This window comes from Megalobrama amblycephala, linkage group LG1 (genome assembly GCF_018812025.1).
Source record: "Megalobrama amblycephala isolate DHTTF-2021 linkage group LG1, ASM1881202v1, whole genome shotgun sequence".
Classification (NCBI taxonomy): Eukaryota; Metazoa; Chordata; class Actinopteri; order Cypriniformes; family Xenocyprididae; genus Megalobrama; species Megalobrama amblycephala.
In genome coordinates, this window is record NC_063044.1 from 42,915,138 (window position 1) to 42,938,668 (window position 23,531).

Sequence of the window (23,531 nt, forward strand, 5' to 3'; positions counted from 1 at the left end):
GCAAAGATATAAATCATTTGATGGCAGTTGAGTTCACTGTTTTAAATCAGTTATATTCCGTCAAGTATAAAATAAATAAAACGTTTCAGTCACCTCACAAACTCCAGAAGAGCTACAAAAAATACCGCCTACCTCAAATGCGTCCAACGCGAGCACGACTTCAACGCCGCAACTTCCAGTTCCAACATCCAATCACGACACGGTTACATTTTAATACGTCTGAAAATGACGCGTTCGCGAGCCAATGAGCGCGCGCGTTCTTCGGGAGGCTGGATTTCCGGGCGGTAGTATAAACTGAGGCCTGGCGCGTGCGGTTTTGAGACAGCGGCTCTTGTTCATACATCTTCCTTACGCACCGTCACCTACAGGTAATGAACAATCTTTTCTTAATCAAGTATACCATGTTTTTCCTCATGGATTTTTTTTATTGTACATATACCTCTGCGTGTTGTATTTACTAGGAACGTTTAATAGGAGTTCAAAGCCTTATGTCATTGGCGCGTTAGCTGCGCGTGCTAACAACAGCGCTCGAGAGAGAGAGAGAGAGAGCGCGCGTGTTTATTTTCCGTCTTTATAATCTAATGTTATTTATGTATTTCGCGGCGTCGGTGCTGGTAAGCCGTATAAATCATAAGCTCGTGTGGGAGTTTTTAGTTTTATATTTTAAGCGTCTCCGTCATTCATAACGTTCACTGTGCGTCAGTCTATTGTCCGCCGCGCGTTTGCGACGAAACGTTCGTTACAGTTGTATAACTAGACGAGTTTCTCTGTTGAAGCGTCTTTGCGTTGAATACCAGCATATAATTTCATTTGATTTCGTACAAAACGTATATGAAACGTTTATTACATGGAACTTTACGGCCTAGAGTTTCCATTGGCTGTTTTTAACCCCCCCTCCACACATATACACACATGTATTAGTCTGAATGGCTTTTTCATTGGCCAAGCGTTTTGTTTTCCAAAGTATTGAACATTTGTTTTAGCATTTGGTAACAGTCCTATTAAGTTGTGAAAACATTATTTTTGAACATTTTAAAGGGTTTGTTCACCCCAAAAAATGAGAATTGTCATTTATTACTCACCCTCATGCCGTTCCACACCCGTAAGACCTTCATTAATCTTCGGAAAGCAAATTAAGATATTTTAGTTGAAATCCGATGAGTCCATGAGGCCTGCATAGGGAGCAATGACATTTCCTCTCTCAAGATCCATTAATGTGCTAAAAACATATTTAAATCAGTTAATGTGAGTACAGTGGTTTTATCTTAATATTATAAAGCGACGAGAATATTTTTGGTGCAAAATAACGACTTATTTAGTGATGGTCGATTTCAAAACACTGCTTCAGGAAGCTTTGGAGCATAATGAATCATGATTCGGATCGTGTGTCAAACTGCTGAGATCACGTGACTTTGGAGCTCCGAACAGCTGATTCGATACATTGATTCATTATGCTCTGAAGCTTCCTGAAGCATTGTTTTGAAATCGGCCATCACTATAGAAGTCGTTATTTAGTTGTTGTTTTTTTTTGGTGCACCAAAAATATGCTTGTCGCTTTATAATAATATTGATCCACTGTACTCGCATGAACTGATTTAAATGTGTTTTTAGTACCTTTATGGATCTTGAGAGAGGAAATGTCATTGCTCCCTATGGAGGCCTCACAGAGCCATCGGATTTCAACTAAAATATCTTAATTTGTGTTCCGAAAATCAACGAAGGTCTTACGGGTGTGGAACGACATGAGGGTGAGTGATAAATGACTTTATTTCATTTTTGGGTGAACTAACCCTTTAAAACCTCCTCTTGTGTACATTTTGTGACTCTTGAAGTGCATCAACAGTCATCAGGCTGGTTTCTAGGTTTGTTTACATGGTTTCTGACTTTCTCAATGGTTTTTGCTCTTTTGTACTAAAGTGTGAATCTGGTGAAGATGTGATTCAGTTGCTCTGCTGCTTTTGTAATCGGTTTTCTCACTACTTTTGTTTCCAGAATGGCTGAGAATGACGTTGAAAACGAGCTGCTGGATTACGAAGAGGACGAGGAGCCTCAAGGAGCCCCGGAGAGCGTCGCTCCGGTGGGCAAGAAGGAGGTGAAGGGCTCGTATGTGTCCATCCACAGCTCTGGCTTCAGAGACTTCCTGCTCAAACCGGAGCTGCTGAGGGCCATCGTGGACTGCGGTTTTGAGCACCCGTCTGAAGGTGAGGGACATCAGATGCTGGTTCTGCTGACGCCACTGTATATGTTGAGATTAGTCTGGAGAGTAAATGTCATGTTTGTGTTTTTAGTGCAGCATGAGTGCATCCCGCAGGCCATCCTCGGCATGGATATCCTGTGCCAGGCCAAGTCCGGTATGGGAAAGACGGCGGTGTTTGTGCTCGCTACGCTACAGCAGATCGAGCCGGTGGACGGACAGGTTAGTGTGTGACTTTTGTTTTGATGAAACTGTTAGGGCTGAGAGGTACTTTACTCGGGGGATTCCCAAACTGGTGTTTGTGAGCTGATGAAACGTTAATTTAATCATGATGTAAAAAAAATTAAATGGAAACTTGGTAATTTTTTTTTTCATATCAAATTTAGGTGACATCAGATAGATGTGAACATAAACATGTTCATAATTAAATTGGTTGCCTGAATGTCAAGTGACCATTAACCAACATTAGAGAACTGAACATGTTAAATTATTGAAATATCAATGTAAACTTTAAATGTCTATTTTAAACCGTTAATTAACATTTTAAAGTGTTTTGTTAATCTGCATCTGATGTGCATGAGTTATTGAAATGGTGAAATCAATGAAAAATCAAAATGAATGAATCACTTTGAAAAAATGATCAACTTACTAAAATGAACTTAAAACACTAAAAGATGAACTTTTGTTTCTGTATGTCATGTGACCAATGTCAGAACCGTAAATGTTTTTCTTTTTTTGTTAAATGAAATATTAATGTAAACTTAAAATAAATAGGCCTATTTTAAAATATTACTTTAAATGTTTTTTTTTTTTTTTTGTTTACCTGCATCTCGTGTGTGTGTTAATTGAAATATTAGTTAAAATTTAAAAGAATAAATGATTTTGAAATAAAACTATCAAAATAAAACTTACTAAAATGATCTTAACACTAAAAGATGAACTTGTTTGTCACATGACCCTTAACCAATTTCAGAACCATGAACATGATTTGTGGTGTTTAAATAATAGAAAAATTAAATCATAATGTGAAGTTAATGATAACTTTTTTAAATAAATATATATATATATATATATATATATATATATATATATATATATATATATATATATATATATATATATATATATATATATATATATATATATATATATATATATATATATATATATATATATATATTTTTTTTTTTTAAATCTGCATTTTGTGGCTATCAACCTAAATTCAGTTTGTTAAATTATTTAAAAATTAAATCATAATATAAAATTTAAAATGAATAATCGTCTTTAAATTAATAACATCTTTTTAACTGCCTGTCCATTATCCAACAGAGAAATTTGACTGATTTGTGAATTAGATATTCATTTTTTTTTTTACTTTACATTATGATTCAAGTCATTTTAAAATAAAACCTTACTAAAAAATGTTTTAATTGATGTTAGTTAATGGTCATGTGACATGCAGATACACAACCATGACATGCAGGTAGGGGTGGGAATTGCAGGGTACCTCATGATACGGTCACGTTACATGGCTCATGATTATAATATCACGATATGGTGATTGATAATCGATATATTGCTAGACAATCCTATAATTTTAAAAGATTTTATAAAGATTTTTCTCTTTATTAAAGTCCAAACTGTTATAAAACAGAAGCAGCAATGCTGGGAGCAGAGAAATCTATTTAAAAGAGCCTTATTAATTAAAATATCGATATTTGGCACCAGCGTATCTATTCTAGTATGGCACAGAAGGACGATGATTTATCTCCATATTGATATTTTGTATCTCCATATTGATATTACTTTTTTTTTTTTTTTTTTTTTTTTTTTTTTTTTTTTAAATTGAATCTTTCACTTTAAATGTTTTATTTCATAGTTGTTCTTTGTCAAACATTTGGCAACTTGTATAACTGTTCAGCCCAGTTATGCTGGTGTTTGCAGTTTCACAGATCTGTATCATTCAAAACTCGAGACTGTGGAAGGTTTATTTGATTCTGATTCTGATCCTGACTGTGTTCCTGTGATCCAGGTGTCGGTGCTGGTCATGTGTCACACGCGTGAACTGGCCTTTCAGATCAGTAAGGAGTATGAGCGCTTCTCCAAGTACATGCCCACGGTCAAGGTGGCCGTGTTCTTCGGCGGCATGTCCATCAAGAAGGACGAGGACGTCCTGAAGAAGAGCTGCCCTCACATCGTTGTGGGGACGCCGGGCAGAATCCTCGCCCTGGTCCGCAACAAAACCCTCAACCTGAAGAACGTCAAGCACTTTGTCCTGGACGAGTGTGATAAGATGCTGGAGCAGCTGGGTGAGCATCGCAATGAAATGTGCTTGATGTCTGTTTGTCAAGCCGAGCCTGTGATGATTAAAATGACGTGCGCGTTTCTCTGTCAGATATGAGGCGTGACGTTCAGGACATCTTCAGACTGACGCCTCATGAGAAGCAGTGCATGATGTTCAGCGCCACCCTCAGCAAAGAGATCCGTCCCGTCTGCCGCAAGTTCATGCAGGACGTGAGTACCATCTGTTCATTTTAAAAGGACATATCATGAAAATCGGACCTTTTCCCATGTTTATAATTGGGTCCCCATTTTGAAAATTGAGTCTTTTGGGTGCAGTGGAAGTTTTATTGAAATTAAAGCCATTTGAGCATTTATAAGTTGTCAGGCTGTAATTGTAGGTTTATTAATCTGATTATTGTTTAAGACTATAATGCGTGAAGAAGAGTGTCCGGTCTGAAGGTTTGGGGTTTGTTTTCAGCCGATGGAGGTGTTTGTGGACGATGAGACGAAACTGACCCTTCACGGTCTGCAGCAGTACTACTGCAAACTGAAGGACAGCGAGAAGAACCGCAAACTCTTCGACCTGCTCGACGTCCTGGAGTTCAACCAGGTGAGTTTGACTTAATGCTCATTTGAGTCTTCACAATTTGTCCAAAGCGACTAATGAATAAGGAATACAACAAGCAAAAATTGATGACGTGATCAAACTTGACCCTATTTACTCCAGTTTCACTGCATTTTTAGTTCAGGAAGAAGCCTATATTATGGTTTATGTCAGAAATGCTTGAGCTCATTGGCATTTCATGTTCTTGAGGGTAATTCTGTGTTCTTCCTGCAGGTGGTGATCTTCGTGAAGTCTGTTCAGCGTTGTGTGGCTCTTTCACAGTTACTGGTGGAGCAGAACTTCCCTGCCATCGCCATCCACAGAGGAATGGCACAGGAAGAGAGGTCTGTGTGCTTCACTGGTTATTGAAACATGAAACCTGAGTTTCACAAACATTTGTCAGCCCAAAACCCTTTAATCACCAATTATGTTCATTCAGTTTAACAGTACATTTGCATGTTCAAAGTTCTCTGTTGATAAATGGTCATGTAACTTTTTTTTGGTTTTATTTATTTTATTTTTTTTAAATGTAACACAAAAGGTAAATGACCTTTTGTAGAATATTTACAGTGCCATCTATATAAATCGTTTTCATGCCAAATTATCAAATGTCATTGGTTAGAATTCACAGATCCAACAAATAAGTACAATCTTTATTATAGTTCAATGGCAAAAATAAACATTTTCATTTTCTTTTTAACTTTTTTTTAGGACCATAAATTGTATATATTTTTTATTGTATATATTTTAATTTAGCTTTATGAACTCATGGACCCCAGTTGTTTGGTTGTTGTTTTTTTTTTTTTTTTTTTTTTTTTTTTTTTTTTTGGAACCTGTTTTCATCCCTGAAAGACACAACACATGTGATTACTCCTCTTTGATGTTTAATTGCTTGCAACATCTCTTTATATAAGTGTTACATACTCACTAAATCAGCATTTACCCTCAAGCTTTTTCTTTCAGCAACAATTCCTGTAATTCCTCATATGTTTGTGATCGGCCCTCCTTCAGTTTAGTTAATAGATGTGTTGCAATGACTTTTGCTGCGTCCCAATTCGCCTACTTGTACTACGTCCTAAAAGTATACTGTTTTTGTAAAGGAAAGTACATACTTTTGAGTGTGTAGCAGAAGAGTATGCAAGCTTTGGGACATACTACCTTGTCATAATTGCGTCTTTAACGGACGTTCTGTCGCTTAGTTAAGCAACCTGTAACTGTTTCAAACTACCCTGTCAATCATCTTGTCACAGTTAAAATCCTCCACATTCAATTTCATTTCCTCCCGTTTCGGAGAGAAATGTAGTCGCATGTTGATCTGCCAGTCATGGGTCTTTCATGCAGAGAACTCCTCATCTTTGCATAATGATGCATTTAAAAGTTAATGACCAAACGCATTGCTATAAAAGTTCACAATGCTGTTGTAGATGAAATATAATGTGGATAACATTTTAATAATAATCAGTATAACCTTTAAAAGCAAGGGTCTGCTGGGACACTTCAAGCACTGGATGGTATAATGCTTTTTTTTTTTTTTTTTTTTTTTTTTTTTTTTTTTTTTAAATCTCTCCTCGCAGGTTGTCTCGGTATCAGCAATTCAAAGACTTTCAGAGGAGGATCCTAGTGGCCACAAACCTGTTTGGTCGAGGGATGGACATTGAGAGGGTCAACATCGTCTTCAACTACGACATGCCAGAGGACTCAGACACGTATCTCCACAGGGTACGATTGCAGCCGCGTGCATGAATGTTTCAGAGCTCTGAAGGGTCGCGTCTCACGCTGTCCCGTCTCGTTCTCAGGTGGCTCGTGCGGGTCGCTTCGGCACCAAGGGTTTGGCCATCACATTTGTGTCAGATGAAACGGATGCCAAAATCCTGAATGATGTGCAGGACCGGTTTGAGGTCAACGTGGCTGAGTTACCTGAGGAGATTGACATTTCCACTTACAGTGAGTCTTCGGTCTTGTGCATTTTGAGCATGAAGGAATGAACCCTGATAATATCTGCTTCCAAATTTAATGCAACATGAGCGCTGCTGTGTCTTAATAACCGTAATATTGGAGGACACTGATGTGGTTGCTAAAGCGAGACTTGTTAACTGGATAGTTTGAGTTATTGCCGTTGTTGGTTTTCCAGAATATGAGTCATCAGTGGCTTGGTCAAATTGAAGTGTTAAACTAGACCAAAAATCAAACCATTATCCCAGATATTGGTGTCACTGGTTCATTGTCTTTCCCAGTTTGAAGTGTCTTATTGGTTTCTTGCCAAATGCTTCTGAATTTTTCAAACTCTCATAAATACAGTGACTGGTTGAAAGAATATGGTGTCTTTTGCATTTTAAGTGACGTTTATCTCTTTCTTGGTACAGTTGAACAGTCCAGATGAAGGTCTTGATGTTTCCAGAACCGCGGCAGGACGACGAACCTCCGTTTTTAAAGCCTCCTTTTTACCTCAAGCCCGCAATTCTTTTTACCGCTTCTCTCAGAGGATCGGGGGAGATGTCTGTTTTGATTGTCATAAAATCATGTTTTTGTTTTGGGGTTTTAATGAAATTAAAACTTTTTATATACTACACCTTGGCTGGCTGTGTTTGTCTTCTGAAAAGTATCATTTTGAAAGTTATTGGGTTTCCAAATTGCTTTGTTTCTAGTAAAGCTTTGCTCTGAAATATTTCATCTGGATGTTGTGAAACTTGCTGGCCAGTGTCATAACCTCCATTTTTATTTGAGGTTAACTGATTGTTTTACTCCTGTTTCTTGTGTCTGGGTCATGTCAACCCAAAAATAAAAACAATTGTTTTGCAAAGAAAATGAACCTCTTATTTCCAAAGTCATCTTTGTAAAAATTGTCATAACAGGAGGATTTAAATGTCCATCCAATCATCATTTGACTGGACCTCTCAAAATTATTTTAACTGAAAAATCCTGATAATTTCTATATATCATGTATTCATCATATTTATTAGGATGACCATAAATGAAACTTTACTCCCATTTTACATACTAAATTATTTAATCTTAACATCTGAGCAACATGGCTATTAGGCAATCTAAAAAATGTATAATGTGCTTTGCAATATAATTAAAACAAATGCTCACACACCTGCAGTGCGTTTTTACAAGCCAGTTTATTTGATACAGTGAGTGGTTGTCCTGTCTTCAGAGGTAAAACACAAATGAGAGGAACTTCCTATTGAAAACCTTATAACCAGAACCAAACACAGGCAATTGTTTTTATAGTATCAAAGTATGCAGCATGATTGATGAATTTATGAAGCATTTAAAAACATGTTGGCTAGTGTCATTTGATGATTGTATGACTCAGAGACTTTAAAAGGATGTACAAAAATACGTTTATTTATTTTTTTAAAAGCAAATGGCTAAAATTAAATGAGATCGACTGCATGATGCTTGGTTTGTAATCGTCTTACAAATTTCACTTGCTAGAGTAGACGATAAAACGTTACGTTTTCGTTGATCTCAACTCGTTGCTAAACTATACGATGCATCGGAGAAATAGCTGTTTGGTCGCACCTTCGTCGTTTGAATCGCGTCGATTTAACAATATTTCTGTGGGGCGAATTCACGTGATCAACTGAACCTTAAGCGAAACCTGCAGGGAAATATTTCGCCCTCACGAAACATGAACTTTCCGAACGCGTAGATTCCTGACTGGATTTCGCCCGCGAAAATGCGCTGAACGGTAAATGTTACCGCACCTTATAATAACTTATGCTAATTAATCGATTCATGAAGGCAGTCAATGTCAGATCATTTACAGGAAACAACAGAAAGCCATTCAATTTAATCACTTTACATGCAGTATATTGTTGTACTCCCTATGCAGTTCATACCTGACATGTAAAATGTAGAAATGTAAAAAATGTAGTTTTACTTAATTGAAGTACATGTTTATGATTGGGAAACATAACTTAGCAAAAAATATCACAATCATTCTATGACAACATGGCTTCTCACTTTCAGAAGTTTGGCTATTTGTGTCTCAAAGCCTGTTCAAACCCTTGTTCTTGAGGGCAGATGGCACGACGTCACCTCCGTCAGTTCTTGCACCAATGCCAGGCAAAAATAGAGACCGCTGCATCATAAAACACACCGACAACAGTGCCGTTTGCCATCACGTGGTAGATTAAAGACCAGACTAGAGCAGCGTTTGAGAGAACCGTCCCACCCATTACTTTCAAATTACATGTTTACATCAGATGCTGGTGTTTTAAACATATTTTTATTGCAAACCAGAGGGTTACTGGGTTTCTTTCTGCCCCCATAGAAGAGGATTGTAATTAGCCGGGAGCAGAGGAGCCGACGTTTTGACGCCAGGGAGCCGCGGCGCTTGGCAGATATCCCTCGGTGAGTTGATGGAGTCATGCGCTCACAAAATGGCTCAGCGTCGAGTCCACAAGCAGCCGAGCCAAAGCTTACAACAACTTCCCGTTGAGTTTCCCTTGTATTTGCCGGCTGTTCTTTGAACGTCAAGGCAAAGCAATCACTACAAAAGAAGTAAAGACCAGCCCTTGTGAAGCTGAGAGTCTGTCCCACCATGTTTAAGTGTCTAATCTCATCTTGTTTTTACTCCAAACCTGCTTAAAGTCTCATCTAGATTGTGCAGGTGCCCCATAATGCATCACTGTTCATGGTGAGGACCAAAAAATCCATTTGTATATATTCACGACTGGGACAAGTCCCGTCCTGGATCCTCACGGAAAGCGCATCTACTCTAAGGCTCTTGGTACAAGGGATCGGAAACCAAAACGTCCCTTTTTTCCATGTGGATTTGCGTTATAATGAGGCCTTGGCCTGGCGTCTACACTTCGAAACGCTACTCTATTGGATGGGGAAGGACATGGGGGCAGGTCTTCAGAGGAACCCTTAATCAATGAACTTGTGCATGTCACCGTACAGCCAGCGCTGAGGTGGGAGCGCTGCGTCATTCAGGTGGCCACATTCGTCGTTGCACTTGCAGGACTGCACGAACATGACGGCCCTCTCGAAACGCTCACCATCGGGACAGGCGAAGAGCACGGGGGCCGTTCGCGTGCGACGGGGAGAGCAGCATCTCCCATCCAGACACATCCCGCAGTAGTTGGGTCGATAGAGACGCGTGCTGCGGCAGCCGGCGTAGCGCAGACGCAGAGGTTCGGGAGACTTCTGCGTACGAGAGCATTTCCTCCCCTTCTGTTGGACAAACACAAGATAGTTACAGTCACATCTGCACTGGAAAACAAGCATGCAGTAATGACTTCAGTGGGTTAAGACAATGCAGAATCACGAGGAAACGTCAGATTAGCAGTGTCCACCATATTTTTGAAACACTATGAGCCTGTCCCAATACCCACATTTGTGGTCTTTGCACTTGACCACTTATTTACTTACATGAAGTACGTCCGGAGTTTGGCCAAAGTGGCTGAGAAGATTGCAAGTGTTTTAAGACTTTTGTTTACTAAATGGGGCACACTTAATCACTGCCTGATTGTAGTGCTCCATTTGGAACAACCAAATTATATGTAACATCTAATTAATTTAACTTGCACTGGAAAGTTTTCATAGACATGATGTGAAATTGGGGCACGCAATTTCCTGATCATGATGACTGGATATACTCAGTCTCAAAGACTGCTCCAAAGTGCTATTAGAGATATAGTGTGAATTAAAGGATTAGTTCACTTCAGAATTAAAATTTCCTGATAATTTACTCACCCCCATGTCACCCAAGATGTTTATGTCTTTCTTTCTTCAGTCGAAAATAAATTATGGTTTTTCAGGAAAGCATTCCAGGATTTTTCTCCATATAGTGGACTTCAACGGCTACCAACCAGGGCAGAGTTTCCCAAAAGCATCGTAAACCTAAGTTGATCGTAGCTCCATTGGTGGCAATGGAGCTACGATCAACTTAGGTTTACGATGTTTTTGGGAAACGCTACCCAGGTCCAAATTGCAGTAGCTCTGTGATGCGCCACGCATTACGTAATCACGTTAAAAAGGTCACACGTGATGTAGGCAGAAGTACCGCGGTTAAGTACTCCATCATCTTATTTTGTCCTCCAACTTCAAAATCATCTGACATTGTTGTTTTACTTTTTTGTGAAGGGCATGTGACTTAAGGCCTTTGCACACTGAGTCCGAAATTCGCATGTGAAATTTTCGCACGTTAAAAAATAAATACAACCTCACGTTATGTAAATCACGTTTGCACACTGCCTCCGAAACTTTCGTCCGTCATAAAAAAATTCTGATCAGGTTCGATTTTCTGCGTTTTTCGCATCCGTGGCACGCATTTTGAGAGACGTTCTGACAATTCAGAGCCACCGTATGCGAACGCCAAAATCCTGTATGCCATCTGACAAGTTGATCCACGTCGTCTACAGCACAAAGCAGCAGCACTGTATGACAAATAAAGTGCGGAATACAAAGAGACAGAATATACAGTCAGATTGTGCCAGTTGCAAAGCATCAAACTGAGCCACCGACATCCTTGAAGTAAACTTTGAAACGCTCGGGATAATCACGCAGCTCCTTGATGAGGTGAACTCTCCATTCTCTCTATGAAATCTCAGGATTGGATGGATCCAATATTTCCTCTTTCTTTTTCTCTTTTTAAGAAGAGAGAGGACAATTAAATTATGTTCACTGCTTGAAGACTCCATTTTGTATTGGTTTGCGATTTTTTTCGCAAAGGATTCAGTAATACGCATCTGACTCAGTGTGCAAGGTTTCTGTGCGTGACGAATTTTTAGGATCACGAATACGAAAAAACACATGCGAAAATTTCGGACTCAGTGTGCGAAGGCCTTTAGTCTTTGTAAGTTTGCTTTGTAAACACTGGATCTGTACTTCCACCTACGTCACATGCATGACCTTTCCAATGTGATTATGTAATGCGTGACGCAGAGCAATGCAAGATGAGCATATGTGGTTAAAAAGCATATACATTTTTATTATTTTTAGAAAATGACCAGTCCAAAATCTTATTAAAGCCAAAGCGCCCCATTTATTGACAACCATACAAACATTCACAGCACCGTCTAGATCTGTATTTGGTCAAATACAGGCTATTTTTTCGCTGTGTATAAAACATACAATACGCTTCAAACGATTATTTATAAATGTTAATATGCACTGCTTTAACAACTAATAAAGCATATCAGTCACAGCAGCAATCGTTCTCCCCTCCGCCAAGTTTAAAGTTTATTGGCATGCCCAATTTTGGGAACTTGGGTATCAAAATTTCCCCAAGTGGTAAATATGATTTGCAAGGACATTCATGTACAATATTTTACTAGGAAACTTGTATTTACAGTAATTATTATAGCACATGAAGTCAGCATTCCTTCCTGTTGCGTAAAACGTAAAAAAAGCATCCAGTGCAGAAAGACAAAATACACTTTTGTAGATGAAAACAAGTCCTAATTTCTTATGAAATGTTGCTTCTCAGTCGGTTTATTTACTTTAAGTACTGCTAATGTGACTATTGCTGTATTTTGCTTCCTTCTAATACCTTATACCTAATAATAATGAAAGACAAGCCAGGCTTTAAAAAAAAGCAACATTTCCATTGTGAGACTGTGCAAGTTATGAATACAATTACTAGTAAAAAGGTATTACTATTGCAGGAACTAAAATGAAGACGGTAAACAACAGTTGAGCTTCCTTTTCTACTTTAAGCTGATGTTTATGATTTTGGTCTTCTGCAAGAAAGAGCCAAAGGCCAAATAATGATTGCATGGTTTAGATTTATGGATTTATTTTAATTAATGTTTTCAGTTGGTTTGTACAAGTTTGGTGCTGCTGTAGGTGGCGGACCAAGGTACACTGCAAAAAAATGATTTTCTTCCTCAGTATTATTCTCTTCTTTCAGAAAACAACTTATGTAATTTTGTGTCTCAGGTAATTGTATTTTAATATAAGAATGTTTAGATACTTGTACTGAAAAACAAGACAAAATACTTTTTTTGCATTGTAAACATGTTGTTCAGAAGCTGATACTAGCTATACTGGTCTGTTTAGTAGGATCATGTGGTAAATGTGCATACAATTTCTGAGATCTTTACCTTTATAGGCACAGCCACAGAACTACATGGACGAATGTTGCAGAGTCTGGTTTCCTTCAGCAGTTTGCACTGAGCGTTCTCATTGGTGACCCGAGACGACACGCCCATCCCGCAGCTGCGCGAACAAGGTGTCCAGCTTGTCGTCTGAGCGACACATTGCCGTCCGGCTTGCTTCCACACTAGGGAGAGAGAGACAGGGTAAGTTAGTACACAGGCGCCATTCACCCAACAGGGAACACTGACGCACAGAGAAAGTGATTACAGAGCATGTGGGGCTGGTTCACAAGGATCTACTGGAAAAGAAGCGGCAGGCTGCTAAACACAAGCACTCACACAGAAGTGCATGCAGAAGAAACTGCCACAGCTCACATTGGGACTGATTGTTAATTGAACCGAAACCCAAAGGGTGGCGTTCACACAGGACACATTCTTGCACTTTGCTGCACTAATTGTTGGTTTATGTAAACATATGCTAAACAGAGGTCTTTGACGGCAGCAATGCATCTCACACTCAGAGCCAGGGTTATTATATAGAAAAAAATATATAAAAAACTTAGTTCATTTCAGTTTGTTGCCAACATTTTTTATCTTCATTTAGATTAATGTACTAAAATAACAGCAATATTAATAAAATAAATAATAAAATAAAACTAAAACTGAAATGAGAAATAATAAAAATAATAAACTATATAGACATGTTTAAAAAAAACATAAAAATGTAAACGCACACAAAAAATAAAAAATAAAAAAAATAACATAAAATTACTAAAACTTTAAACAAAAAAAACTATAATAGACAAGAAGCCACAGCAATGCATCTCGCACCCTGAGCCAGGGTTATTATATTGAAATGAAATAAAATAATAATATATTATAATATTTATAATATAATATAAAATATAATAAAAACATATATATATATTTTTAATATAAAAAGAATATTTTTCTTTTTTATTTAGATTAAATTGATATAATAAAATAAAACCAATAATAAAATAAAATGAAAATAAAACTGAAATAAGAAATATTAAAAACTATATAGACATATTTAAAAAAAACAATAACTAATAAAAATGTAAACATAAAAAATAACAAAATTACTAAAACTTTAAATAAAATTAAAATGAAAACAAAATAATAAAAAAAAGTTTTAACCAATAGAGTTCATGATACTTGATTAATCACAGTTCATTAAAATAGTTTTTGTTGTACAATTTTTTTGAAATGTCTAAAAATGCATGAGGCATTTTGTAATTAAATTTAGACTAATTCGCAAAAAATTCCAGAAGATAAATCTAAACACTGGATAAAGCCAGATTTAAAGTTCTTGTTTTATTTCGTTGACATATTAGAGTTAAATGTTTTTACAGAAGGGATTTTGAATTTCTGTTTTTATCACTACATAAATAAGAAAATACTGTCAACTGACAGAAGAAAATACATTTTTACCATGTTTTAGGAATAAAATGTTATATAAATCAGTGCGAATCATAAACCCCTCAGTAAAAATCTTCAGAATACAGATTGGAATAAAACTGTAAGTTTTGGTGTGTGTAAGTGATGCTGAACTGGAGGAAAAAACTCACAGCCTTTAAAGATATGTACTGAAATTGAAATCTACAGACACAAATAGATAAAGTATATGAAAATAGTCATTTAAATGTGTGTTTTGGATGTTTTCTTTCCACTAGTCTAAGAAGAAGACAAGTTATGGAAGCAAAATAGCCCAAAATCACAAAATTGACCAGTGCATGAAAAAACAAACAAACAAAAAAAATGTTTTTTTCCTGTAGTGTTTTGTCTTAACAATTCGGCCTCTTAAATATGCCTACATTTACATGCTGATCCACACTGTTTTTTGGTCTTTCTAGTGACACTTATTGACCAAGGAATCTATTGCTAGTTACAAAACTTGGGGACACAGAACAGCGCCCTCACCTGGCAGGTGTTTTCGACTGCGTGGTTTGTCCCACTTTTGCTCCACTTCTATGAGCTCGTTGCTCAGGGAGTCTTTGGGCTTGTAGGGGTACGGCTTCGGTCGGGGCTTCTTGAAGGCGTGCAGGTCAGGGAACAGGTAGGGAGGCGGCTGCGGGCGTCTGAACACGGGCGGCAGGACAGAGGACCCGTCATGACAGTCCACACTGAGGCAGCACTGGCCGGGGATTTTGACCAGCCGAGGTGCGGGACAGGACGGCGATGCCAGGGGAATGTCTGTGGGGCAAAGTGGGACGCAGCCCACTGCCCCATCGATACAGGTGCACTGGTGTTTGCAGCCTGCTCGGAAGTTTTCTCCATTTAGATACATCCGCCCGTTATATTCACAAGAGCGACCTTCCAGTTTAGCTAAAAGAAGGAAAGGCAGGAGCAGAGCTCAACAGTAGGGTACTGAAAATTACAATTACATTCAATATCTCCCCCCCAAAAAAAGAGAATTGTTCATTGTTAGTTCTAAAGGGTTAGTTCACCCAAAACTGAAAATTATCCCATGATTTACTCATGGGATAATGTTTGTTAGCTTGGGTCTCAGTCAGTTTTTTGTGTTGTTTTCCAGTAAAAATATCTAAACACCCTTTAGATAAACAGGCATTTGTTTTGACCTCCTTCAGGGTGTTCAAGTGCGAATGATTTGCATTGAATTATTATACAGAAAGAAGACAGAGTGACAGTAAGGGGTTAAACAGAGATTGACACTCTATCCTTTGCTTTTATGAGAGAGGCTCTATGTTTAGGGCCGAGTGGAATTTTGACTTGTTTACAATGTCGTTGAGCGTCAGATAGTCTTTGGGTGTGCTGAGACGCCCCCTAAAACCCCCCTTTAGTCCAACTCAAATAACTGCCTTAATATAGCAACTAGCCCAGTGCACAAAATATCCTCTGTATGTGAGGAAATGAATGTCCATGTCTTAATAAAGATAAAACCTGAAGCCGAGGGCAAGCAAACTACACCAGTCCTCTATGTAACCGAAGTTAGAATTAAATTATTCAACAATTAGTCATTACATTTATTACTCATGATAAATTATTGTGAGACATTACGTGAATGGATTCAAACCTTTGAATAAATGTAAACATTTTTCAATTTTTTATTTTGTGTGTGTTTGTGAATGTGTGTGTGTTTATACTATATACACACACACACACACATATTATGTAAACAAACTTTTTTGTTGCGATTAATCACGATTAATCAATTTGACAGACCTAATATAGATAGATAGATGACAGTGAAAATGTATTTAAAATGTGTAACATTTTTAAACAGTTTAGTATTAGTATTAGTATTAGTATTATATTAGTATTAGTATTAGTTTGAATTAGCACATATTGTGATTTATCTAAATGTATAAAATGTATTTCAACATTGGAGTTGTGTTGTTTTGTTTACTCACCCCGGCAGATTCCGTGGATACTGGCCACATCGTTGCCATAGTTACACTCCAGGCCCTTGTGATGGTCGCAGGGTCTGTCGTCATGGCAGTCGTCGTTCAGCTGGGCGGCACAAACCTTACAGCAGCCGCATTTGTCGGGCACTGCGCTGACACCTGGCGGGCACATGGGCCGCTCCACCAGACACTTGCAGACCTTAGGACACCTCGCCCCAACCTGCAGACAGGACACAGACAGTCAGTGAGTTCAGACTGAGTTCGGTGCAACTGAATATGGCCACATAAAACCTCTGCAGACATCTAATGTTCAGTTCTTAATACTTTACTTTAGTAAAAAAATATGTGAATATAATTGTGGTTAATCTGAATAAAATGCATCAGGATGGCTGACAGATAGAAATGAAATCACCTCTTGTACAGTTAAGATGTTTGTTCATTTAAATGTAGAAAATGTTTGATTTCTTGTAAATTTGCATTATGTCACAATGTATTATAACGCAAACTGAATTAATTTTATAAAAAATCATAGATTTTTATAAATGTAAATTAATTTGCATAAGCTTATGGTGCTAACATTAATTTAAATATATAAAATGTATGATTTTAATGCTAAAGCTAATGAAAATGTATTTAAATGAGTGCTGTCAAATTGATTAATGACGATTAATCGCATCTAACACTAGTTTATATTTACATCTTAGATGTGAATAATTGCGATTAATCGATTTGGCAGCACTGATTTAAGTGTATAATTTATTTGCATTAGCATATATTGTGATAGAAACCTTTATTCAATTATATATTTTTTACATTTAAATTAATTTTCATTTAAAATGTATGATTTTTAACGCTAACACTAATGAAAATCTATTTAAATTAGTGCTGTCAAATCGATTAATTGCGATTAATCGCATCTTACATGAAAGTTTGTAAATTTTATATATATATATATATATATATATATATATACACACACACACACACACACATTTACACTTTTATATTAGATGCGAATAATCACGATTAATTGATTTGACTGCACTAATTTAAATCTATCATTTATTTTCATTAGCATATATTGAGATATTTATTAAGTTAATTAAGTTATTTAGAAAGTTAATTTAAATGTATAAATAATTTGCGTTAGCATACACTGTGAAATGGCTGACAGCTAGAAATTAGATCCCCTCTCGTAAAGTGAAGATGAATCGGGTTCGAAAGAGTGTTTCCCTGTCCGGGATCAACGTCATTCCAAAGGGTTTTTCTATTGAAGCCAATTTCCATTGGATCACTTCCTAAAGCGCTGCACCTGTTTCCCTGGCATCCCGATGGCTCTATGAAATACCCAGCCGAGTCCTCTGAGAATGCCCGCTGCGCCTGGCATCTTAAAACCAGAGGAGATGAGCTCTTGAGTCACTCAAAACCCATATGTGGAGCTGAGATCAAAGCATAAGTCGGGCCCCTCCCGGATGGGGCCGGTTCTGGACTCCGGGGTTAATGGAGCGGGATGTGAGGCTAGATTGTTATGCTCAAGGTTATTTTGAGCTCATCTATTTCTGATCCACAGGAGCCATGAGGATGGGCCGACTCTCTCAGGTGTGCAGATCGCCCATGAGTCTCATTAAGAGGGCCAGAACTTCTGAACTGCTCCTGGTGTCATTGTGCTGCTTTCATACTTGATAAAGAGAATAAGATGTGTACAGGCAACAGCTCCAGCCTCAAAAACACACGACTAGACTAATCCAAGTCAAAATGTTTACTAATTATAATGAATCACAGACTGTGTCTTGTGTGGGACATATAAACTGCAGTTATTTTGCACTAAAATAAGAAATAAGACAAGATCTATATAAAAATAAATGTTATAAAATAATACATAATATTAAAATAAAATAAAATTATAATTATTATTATACCAGCATTATTGTGTGAATATATATATATATATATATATATATATATATATATATATATATATATATATATATATATATATATATATATATATAATTTTTACTATATATATGAACTGTTGTGGTATACATTGTTTACATTAAACTACTGTGACTTACCGACGTGCAGATGATCAGAAATACCAACAGACACATTAAATTCCTCATCTTCACAATAAACCATTCAATGTCCACGGATGATGTTTTAGTGAAACTGTAAACGTAATAAAAGAGTTCAACTCTCACAGACAAGCGTTAGTAATCCAGACAGGCGCGTTTATTCCAGCACGATATTGAGTCGGCTCTAATTCGAGAACAGAAGTTTCTAACACTTGTTTTCATACTGCAGTGAGTCTTTATACGGCTGTGCTGTGATTTCATCCGCAGTCCCGCCCTCTCGGCCAATCAGAACGCGGCTGTGCGCGTATGCTTCTGAAGGGGCGTGGCTTAGCCATCCAGGCGGGGTTCTGTGAGCTGGGGGGCGTGGCCAGCGATGAATGCAGTCATTCATAAAAACTACTCCATTCCAGAGAAGAGCTGCTGTCTGCTGTTTATTGACTTAAGTTTTAATAAAAATATTATGGATGCTTTAAAGTCTCTTTCACACGCACAGCTCTGTCCGCTGTGTGCTTTGTGCAGGGCAAGATAAATATACTCAGCTGTGTGATGTTTGCTGCATTAATAGAGCAGATTTCCTGCATGAAAAGACTGATGGAGAGATGGATCAGATGAATTAAACACAGTCACAGCAAAGCCTGCTGATTCATCACATTATTTCCACATACTCTTCCTCACATTCAGTTTTATCCATTTTCAATTTGAATTTAAACACTTTATTGGCATGATTGTGTTTATATTGCCAAAATGTTATGCACAAAACAAGTCATGACAAGAAAAAAACAAACAATATAACAATAAAAAAGAACACTAAAAATTAAAATAAGATGCTTGAATGGTTAAAAAAAAGAATATATTTTTCTTTCTCTCAGATTGTCGAAGGACTTTGAATAGAAGTAAACCACATTCAGGTTTGAATGTCTGAGATATTTCAGGTCAGGTGGTGTTTTCAGTCGTTTCCTCAGGAGTGGAAAAGCTCAGCATGACCAACACTCTGCACATGTAGAGAGATGGATGGAGTGATGTGGAAAAAGGTGTGGGTGGAGGAATGCGAGGACCAGATCAAACAGACTACGTTCAAAAACACGTCTGTGAAAAAGAGAGAGAGAGAGAGATGGAGGGCAGAGGTTGAGCATATAAGAACCGGAGGGAAAGACTGAGCAAAAACACAAACAGAAAGACAGAAAAAAAGACATTCAGACTTTTGAAGGTCATTAACAGGAAAGAAAGTGTCTAAATGTTTCCGTATGGGTAGTCATCACGTAAACACCTCAAATGCGAAATGTAATTATACTATCTGATGTCATTGATACTTATGCAATATATATTTATTATGTAAATACATTTATCTTCATGCTTTATGTGCAAATCTGTACATAAGACTTTTATAGTCAGATGTGCATTAGTTTAAGATTTTATTTTAATTCAACTCATTCATTTTTCTATAATTAAAGTGGTTGTGGCATAAGAAATCCAGTTTGCCTTGATCTTTTGACATATAAGAGGTCTTTGTACCATTAAAACATCCTGCAAATTTATAGCTTAAAACATTATAAACAGCATTTATTTAATCAAGTACATTTAATATTGTAGGATCTGTGACATCACAAGGGCAAATTCATTTGCATATGACTGCCTCCAGACCAAGGCACTGATGAATACATCATCGCATCATAGGCCCCGCCTACTGGTGTTCAGTCACTTGACGGCCGACATTTGCCTACACTGGATGAGAGCTTCGCATCAAAAGCACATAGAACCCATAATAATCACAGATGCTGTCTACACTGGATACAGTAGATGATTGTTTAGTTTACTTGAGTCTGAGTTGGAAACAACTGGTTGGTTAATTTTAACGGCATCCCGGATCCTCCGCATCAGAGGATTATATATTTGTTCAGAGCATTTTACTTTGTAAACAATGTAATTTAGAGTTAATCAAAACACTGATCTGAAGAGTATGGAATGAAATGAAATATCCACAAATCCAGTGTTGGGGAAAGTTACTTTTAAAAGTAATGCATTACAATACTGCGTTACTCCCTAAAAAAGTAACTAATTGCATTACTTAGTTACTTTTTATGAAAAGTAATGTGGTACTTTTACATTGCTTTTTCTTACCTGGGTTGTACGGAGCCCCGCACATGACATGCAAGAAAACAAAATTGTGCGCGATGCACGATTTATAAATCGAGGTAACGAAATAGTAAATCGTGTGCACGTTTTAGTAAATCGAGGGAACGAATAAATAAATTTGTTCACATGATTTAGCCTACTATTTTTTCCTGCATGTCATGACCGGGGCTCCGTAGGGCTGTTTGTTTGTTTGTACTTTTTTTTGGCAAATGTAGAGGCCCTTTCTACGGAGCCCTGCAAATGACAATCAAGAAAAGAAAGTAAACTCTGCACATGATTTACTCATTTGTTCCCTCGATTTGCTAAGTCGTGCGTACAATTTACTATTTCATTCCATCGATTTGCTAAATTGTGTGCTCGATTTATTTCATTCACTCAATTTGCTAAATTGTGCGCACAATTTATCCTACTATTTTATTTTCCTGCATGTCATGTGCTGGGATCTGTACCTTTCACACCAAAAGTGAAATGAATAAGCCTCAGGCTGAAGGAAATGCAAATTCATGTCTGTACAGTAGAGGGCGCAGCTCAAACAAACAAACATCTCAGCTGTACTGCAATTCTGGATCGCAGGAGAAGAAAGTTCAACACTCTTAAGCAATAAAGACAAAGAAAAGAAACACAAATGTAATGTTTATCTAAAGTCATTTTACTTATTATTATTGTTGAATTGGATAATCAAAGGTCAGCACCAAAAACATCGCTTAATAAAGTGAGATTAAATGCATAAAGTATATTTCTATTATTTAACATTAATTATTGCAGGTTTGCGAAATATTCAGTTTGCATTTGACTTTTTATTAATTTTGAGGAATACAGAATCTCTTTTTTTGTGCAAGTGAGATGAGTAAATGTATGCTTTAGTCTAAATCTACAATAATAACCATCATGTTTACACAGTGCACACAAAGCTTACCATCGATTTCGCTCAACACGGAAACAGGAGTGTTGTCAATAAATGGGAAAACAAAGTAACTTGCATTACTTATTTGAGAAAGTAACTCAGATATTTTGTTGTAAATATAAAAGAAATACATTTACTAATTACTTGAAAAAAAGTAATCTGATTACATAACTTGTAATGCATCACCCCAACACTCTCCATATCACAACTCAAGTGAAGCTATATATTATTGTTAATATGAAGAGGGTTCTGCTGACCCTAAAGAATAACTGAAGAGGCTTTATTTTAGAGGTTGTGTAACACACGGACTCCACACCAGCAGAGATAAAGAGAGAGAGAGAGGAATTTTAGTCTCTGAGGTTATTTTTAACCCTGAACAGGAACTGCTGTGTTGACTCCCCAAACACACACACACACACACACACACACACACACACACACACACCTGACAGTGCCGGAAACACACTAACACACACAGAGTTTCTGCAGAGACAGTCACATGATCTGTGAGGGTCTGATGATTATTATCGCAACTCCCTTCAGGGGTCAATGCCAGTTATGAAGGTCCACGAAAATGAAAAGAAATACATTATGAAAATTATGTTATTAGATACTTGATCTTAACGTTTTTGGTGCATTTATGTGGTGTAAAAATATGTAAGTACATTTTCATAAAGTCTTATTATGCCTATTTAAGTGTTATTCTTATGCTACACACTTTCCTCACATCTTGAATGAATGTGAGTGTAAAGAAAAATGGTGTACAACAATTTTCCTAATTAAGTGTCTAGCAAATTTCACAATTACAAAAAAAAAAAAAAAAAAATCTCGAAGTTGAACGGAGCTATATGGTGCTAATATCGTGATTTAAGAAACTATACTGGCTGATTTTCAGTTCAAAGGTCATGGTGATCAGTCTAACGGTTACAGATACAACCCTCCTTTAAACAGTCTCACCCTTAATAGTGACCGATCGCTCGCTCACATCTATTTATCCTGTCACACACACACTCTTCGGCTGATGGTGTCACAGAGAGCCGCCTTGTTCTGCCTCCTTCCCGTCTTTCCACCGGTAGCCCGCAAAAATCCCAGAAATCCCTGTTATTTCCGCACCTGTGTTTGTTTGGCAGGCGCGTGAGCGCGTCAGAGAGCCGCGTAAACACAAGAAACGCCTCAGAACTGAAGCCGTGTGTTCAAGGGACAGACCTCAGGTCTGTTCACACACTCACCGGGAGATGGACAACATCACAGCGCCATCTGCTGGTCCACAGAGATCCTGCACACCCGCTCAGGTTTGTGAAAGAAATTCGACATGTTAGGCCAGTGTTTAATCGTCAAAATCAGTGGTCGCCAACCCGTCGATCGCGATCGCTGGTAGATTTTTATCACTGTCCCAGTGACTCCCGAAAATAACATAAATATGAGTACAAAAATACACTACATTTCAATGTCTGTAGTGTATTTTTGTAGTTATTTTTTTACTACTGTGACAGTGATAAAAGAATCAGATATCTGAATTAAAGTTAACCCAAAAAAATGAAAATAATGTCATTTATTACTCATCCTCATGTCGTTCCACACCCGTAAGACCTTGTTCATCTTCGGAACGCAAATTAAGATATTTTTGTAGAAATCCGACAGTAGCCCCTCACTGCAGAACACTCGAGATCCAGGGGGCGGAGTCGGTTAGATTAAGGTATATGTAAAGTGGGAGGAGTTGAATCTAGATCCCCTGGATCTTGTGTTCTGCAGTGAGGACCATCTTAAATCCGATGGCTCCGTGAGGCCTGCATAGACGGCAATGACATTTCCTCTCTCAAGATACATTAATGTACTAAAAACATATTTAAATCAGTTCATGTGAGTACAAATTGTTCAATAATAATATTATAAAG

General features: G+C 37.4%; 2 protein-coding genes and 1 long non-coding RNA gene across 5 annotated transcripts; 2 read left to right on the forward strand and 1 right to left on the reverse strand.

Annotated features, from left to right (window-relative positions):
• The first annotated feature begins 214 nt into the window (after positions 1–214).
• ddx39ab (DEAD (Asp-Glu-Ala-Asp) box polypeptide 39Ab) lies at positions 215–7,886 on the forward strand. The gene is made up of 10 exons (XM_048194043.1): positions 215–368; positions 1,993–2,201; positions 2,289–2,416; positions 4,227–4,503; positions 4,590–4,708; positions 4,956–5,087; positions 5,316–5,425; positions 6,656–6,800; positions 6,878–7,025; positions 7,445–7,886. Exons 2-10 carry the CDS (start codon positions 1,994–1,996, stop codon positions 7,459–7,461), a joined length of 1,284 nt encoding a protein of 427 aa, XP_048050000.1. The 5' UTR covers positions 215–368; position 1,993; the 3' UTR covers positions 7,462–7,886.
• Positions 7,887–8,184: 298 nt separating this feature from the next.
• Positions 8,185–19,239, reverse strand: si:ch211-106h11.3 (CCN family member 1). 2 transcript variants are annotated; one of them, XM_048194065.1, is made up of 5 exons: positions 18,600–19,239; positions 16,531–16,744; positions 15,080–15,484; positions 13,142–13,320; positions 8,185–10,268 (listed from the first exon to the last, which is right to left on the reverse strand). In XM_048194065.1, exons 1-5 carry the CDS (start codon positions 18,645–18,647, stop codon positions 9,963–9,965), a joined length of 1,152 nt encoding a protein of 383 aa, XP_048050022.1. In that variant the 5' UTR covers positions 18,648–19,239; the 3' UTR covers positions 8,185–9,962. The 2 variants fall into 2 exon arrangements, with proteins under 2 accessions (XP_048050022.1, XP_048050013.1); XM_048194056.1 differs by lacking the exon at positions 18,600–19,239 and adding an exon at positions 17,837–18,103.
• On the forward strand, positions 13,202–18,233 carry LOC125270460. 2 transcript variants are annotated; one of them, XR_007185350.1, is made up of 3 exons: positions 13,202–13,339; positions 16,539–16,768; positions 18,095–18,233. It is a non-coding gene; the product is annotated as an uncharacterized LOC125270460 (long non-coding RNA). The 2 variants fall into 2 exon arrangements; XR_007185349.1 differs by lacking the exon at positions 18,095–18,233 and having other exon boundaries at positions 16,539–16,932.
• Positions 19,240–23,531: the final 4,292 nt, after the last annotated feature.

Coding starts and splice junctions, on each gene's coding strand:
- ddx39ab (XM_048194043.1), top strand. CDS start 1,994: ATGGCTGAGAATGACGTTGAAAACGAGCTGCTGGATTACGAAGAGGAC. Junction 2,202..2,288: donor TTTTGAGCACCCGTCTGAAG/GTGAGGGACATC, acceptor TTGTGTTTTTAG/TGCAGCATGAGTGCATCCCG. Junction 5,088..5,315: donor ACGTCCTGGAGTTCAACCAG/GTGAGTTTGACT, acceptor TTCTTCCTGCAG/GTGGTGATCTTCGTGAAGTC.
- si:ch211-106h11.3 (XM_048194056.1), bottom strand. CDS start 17,911: ATGCCAGGCGCAGCGGGCATTCTCAGAGGACTCGGCTGGGTATTTCAT. Junction 15,485..16,530: donor TATCCACGGAATCTGCCGGG/GTGAGTAAACAA, acceptor TCCTTCTTTTAG/CTAAACTGGAAGGTCGCTCT. Junction 13,321..15,079: donor CAGTCGAAAACACCTGCCAG/GTGAGGGCGCTG, acceptor CTCTCTCCCTAG/TGTGGAAGCAAGCCGGACGG.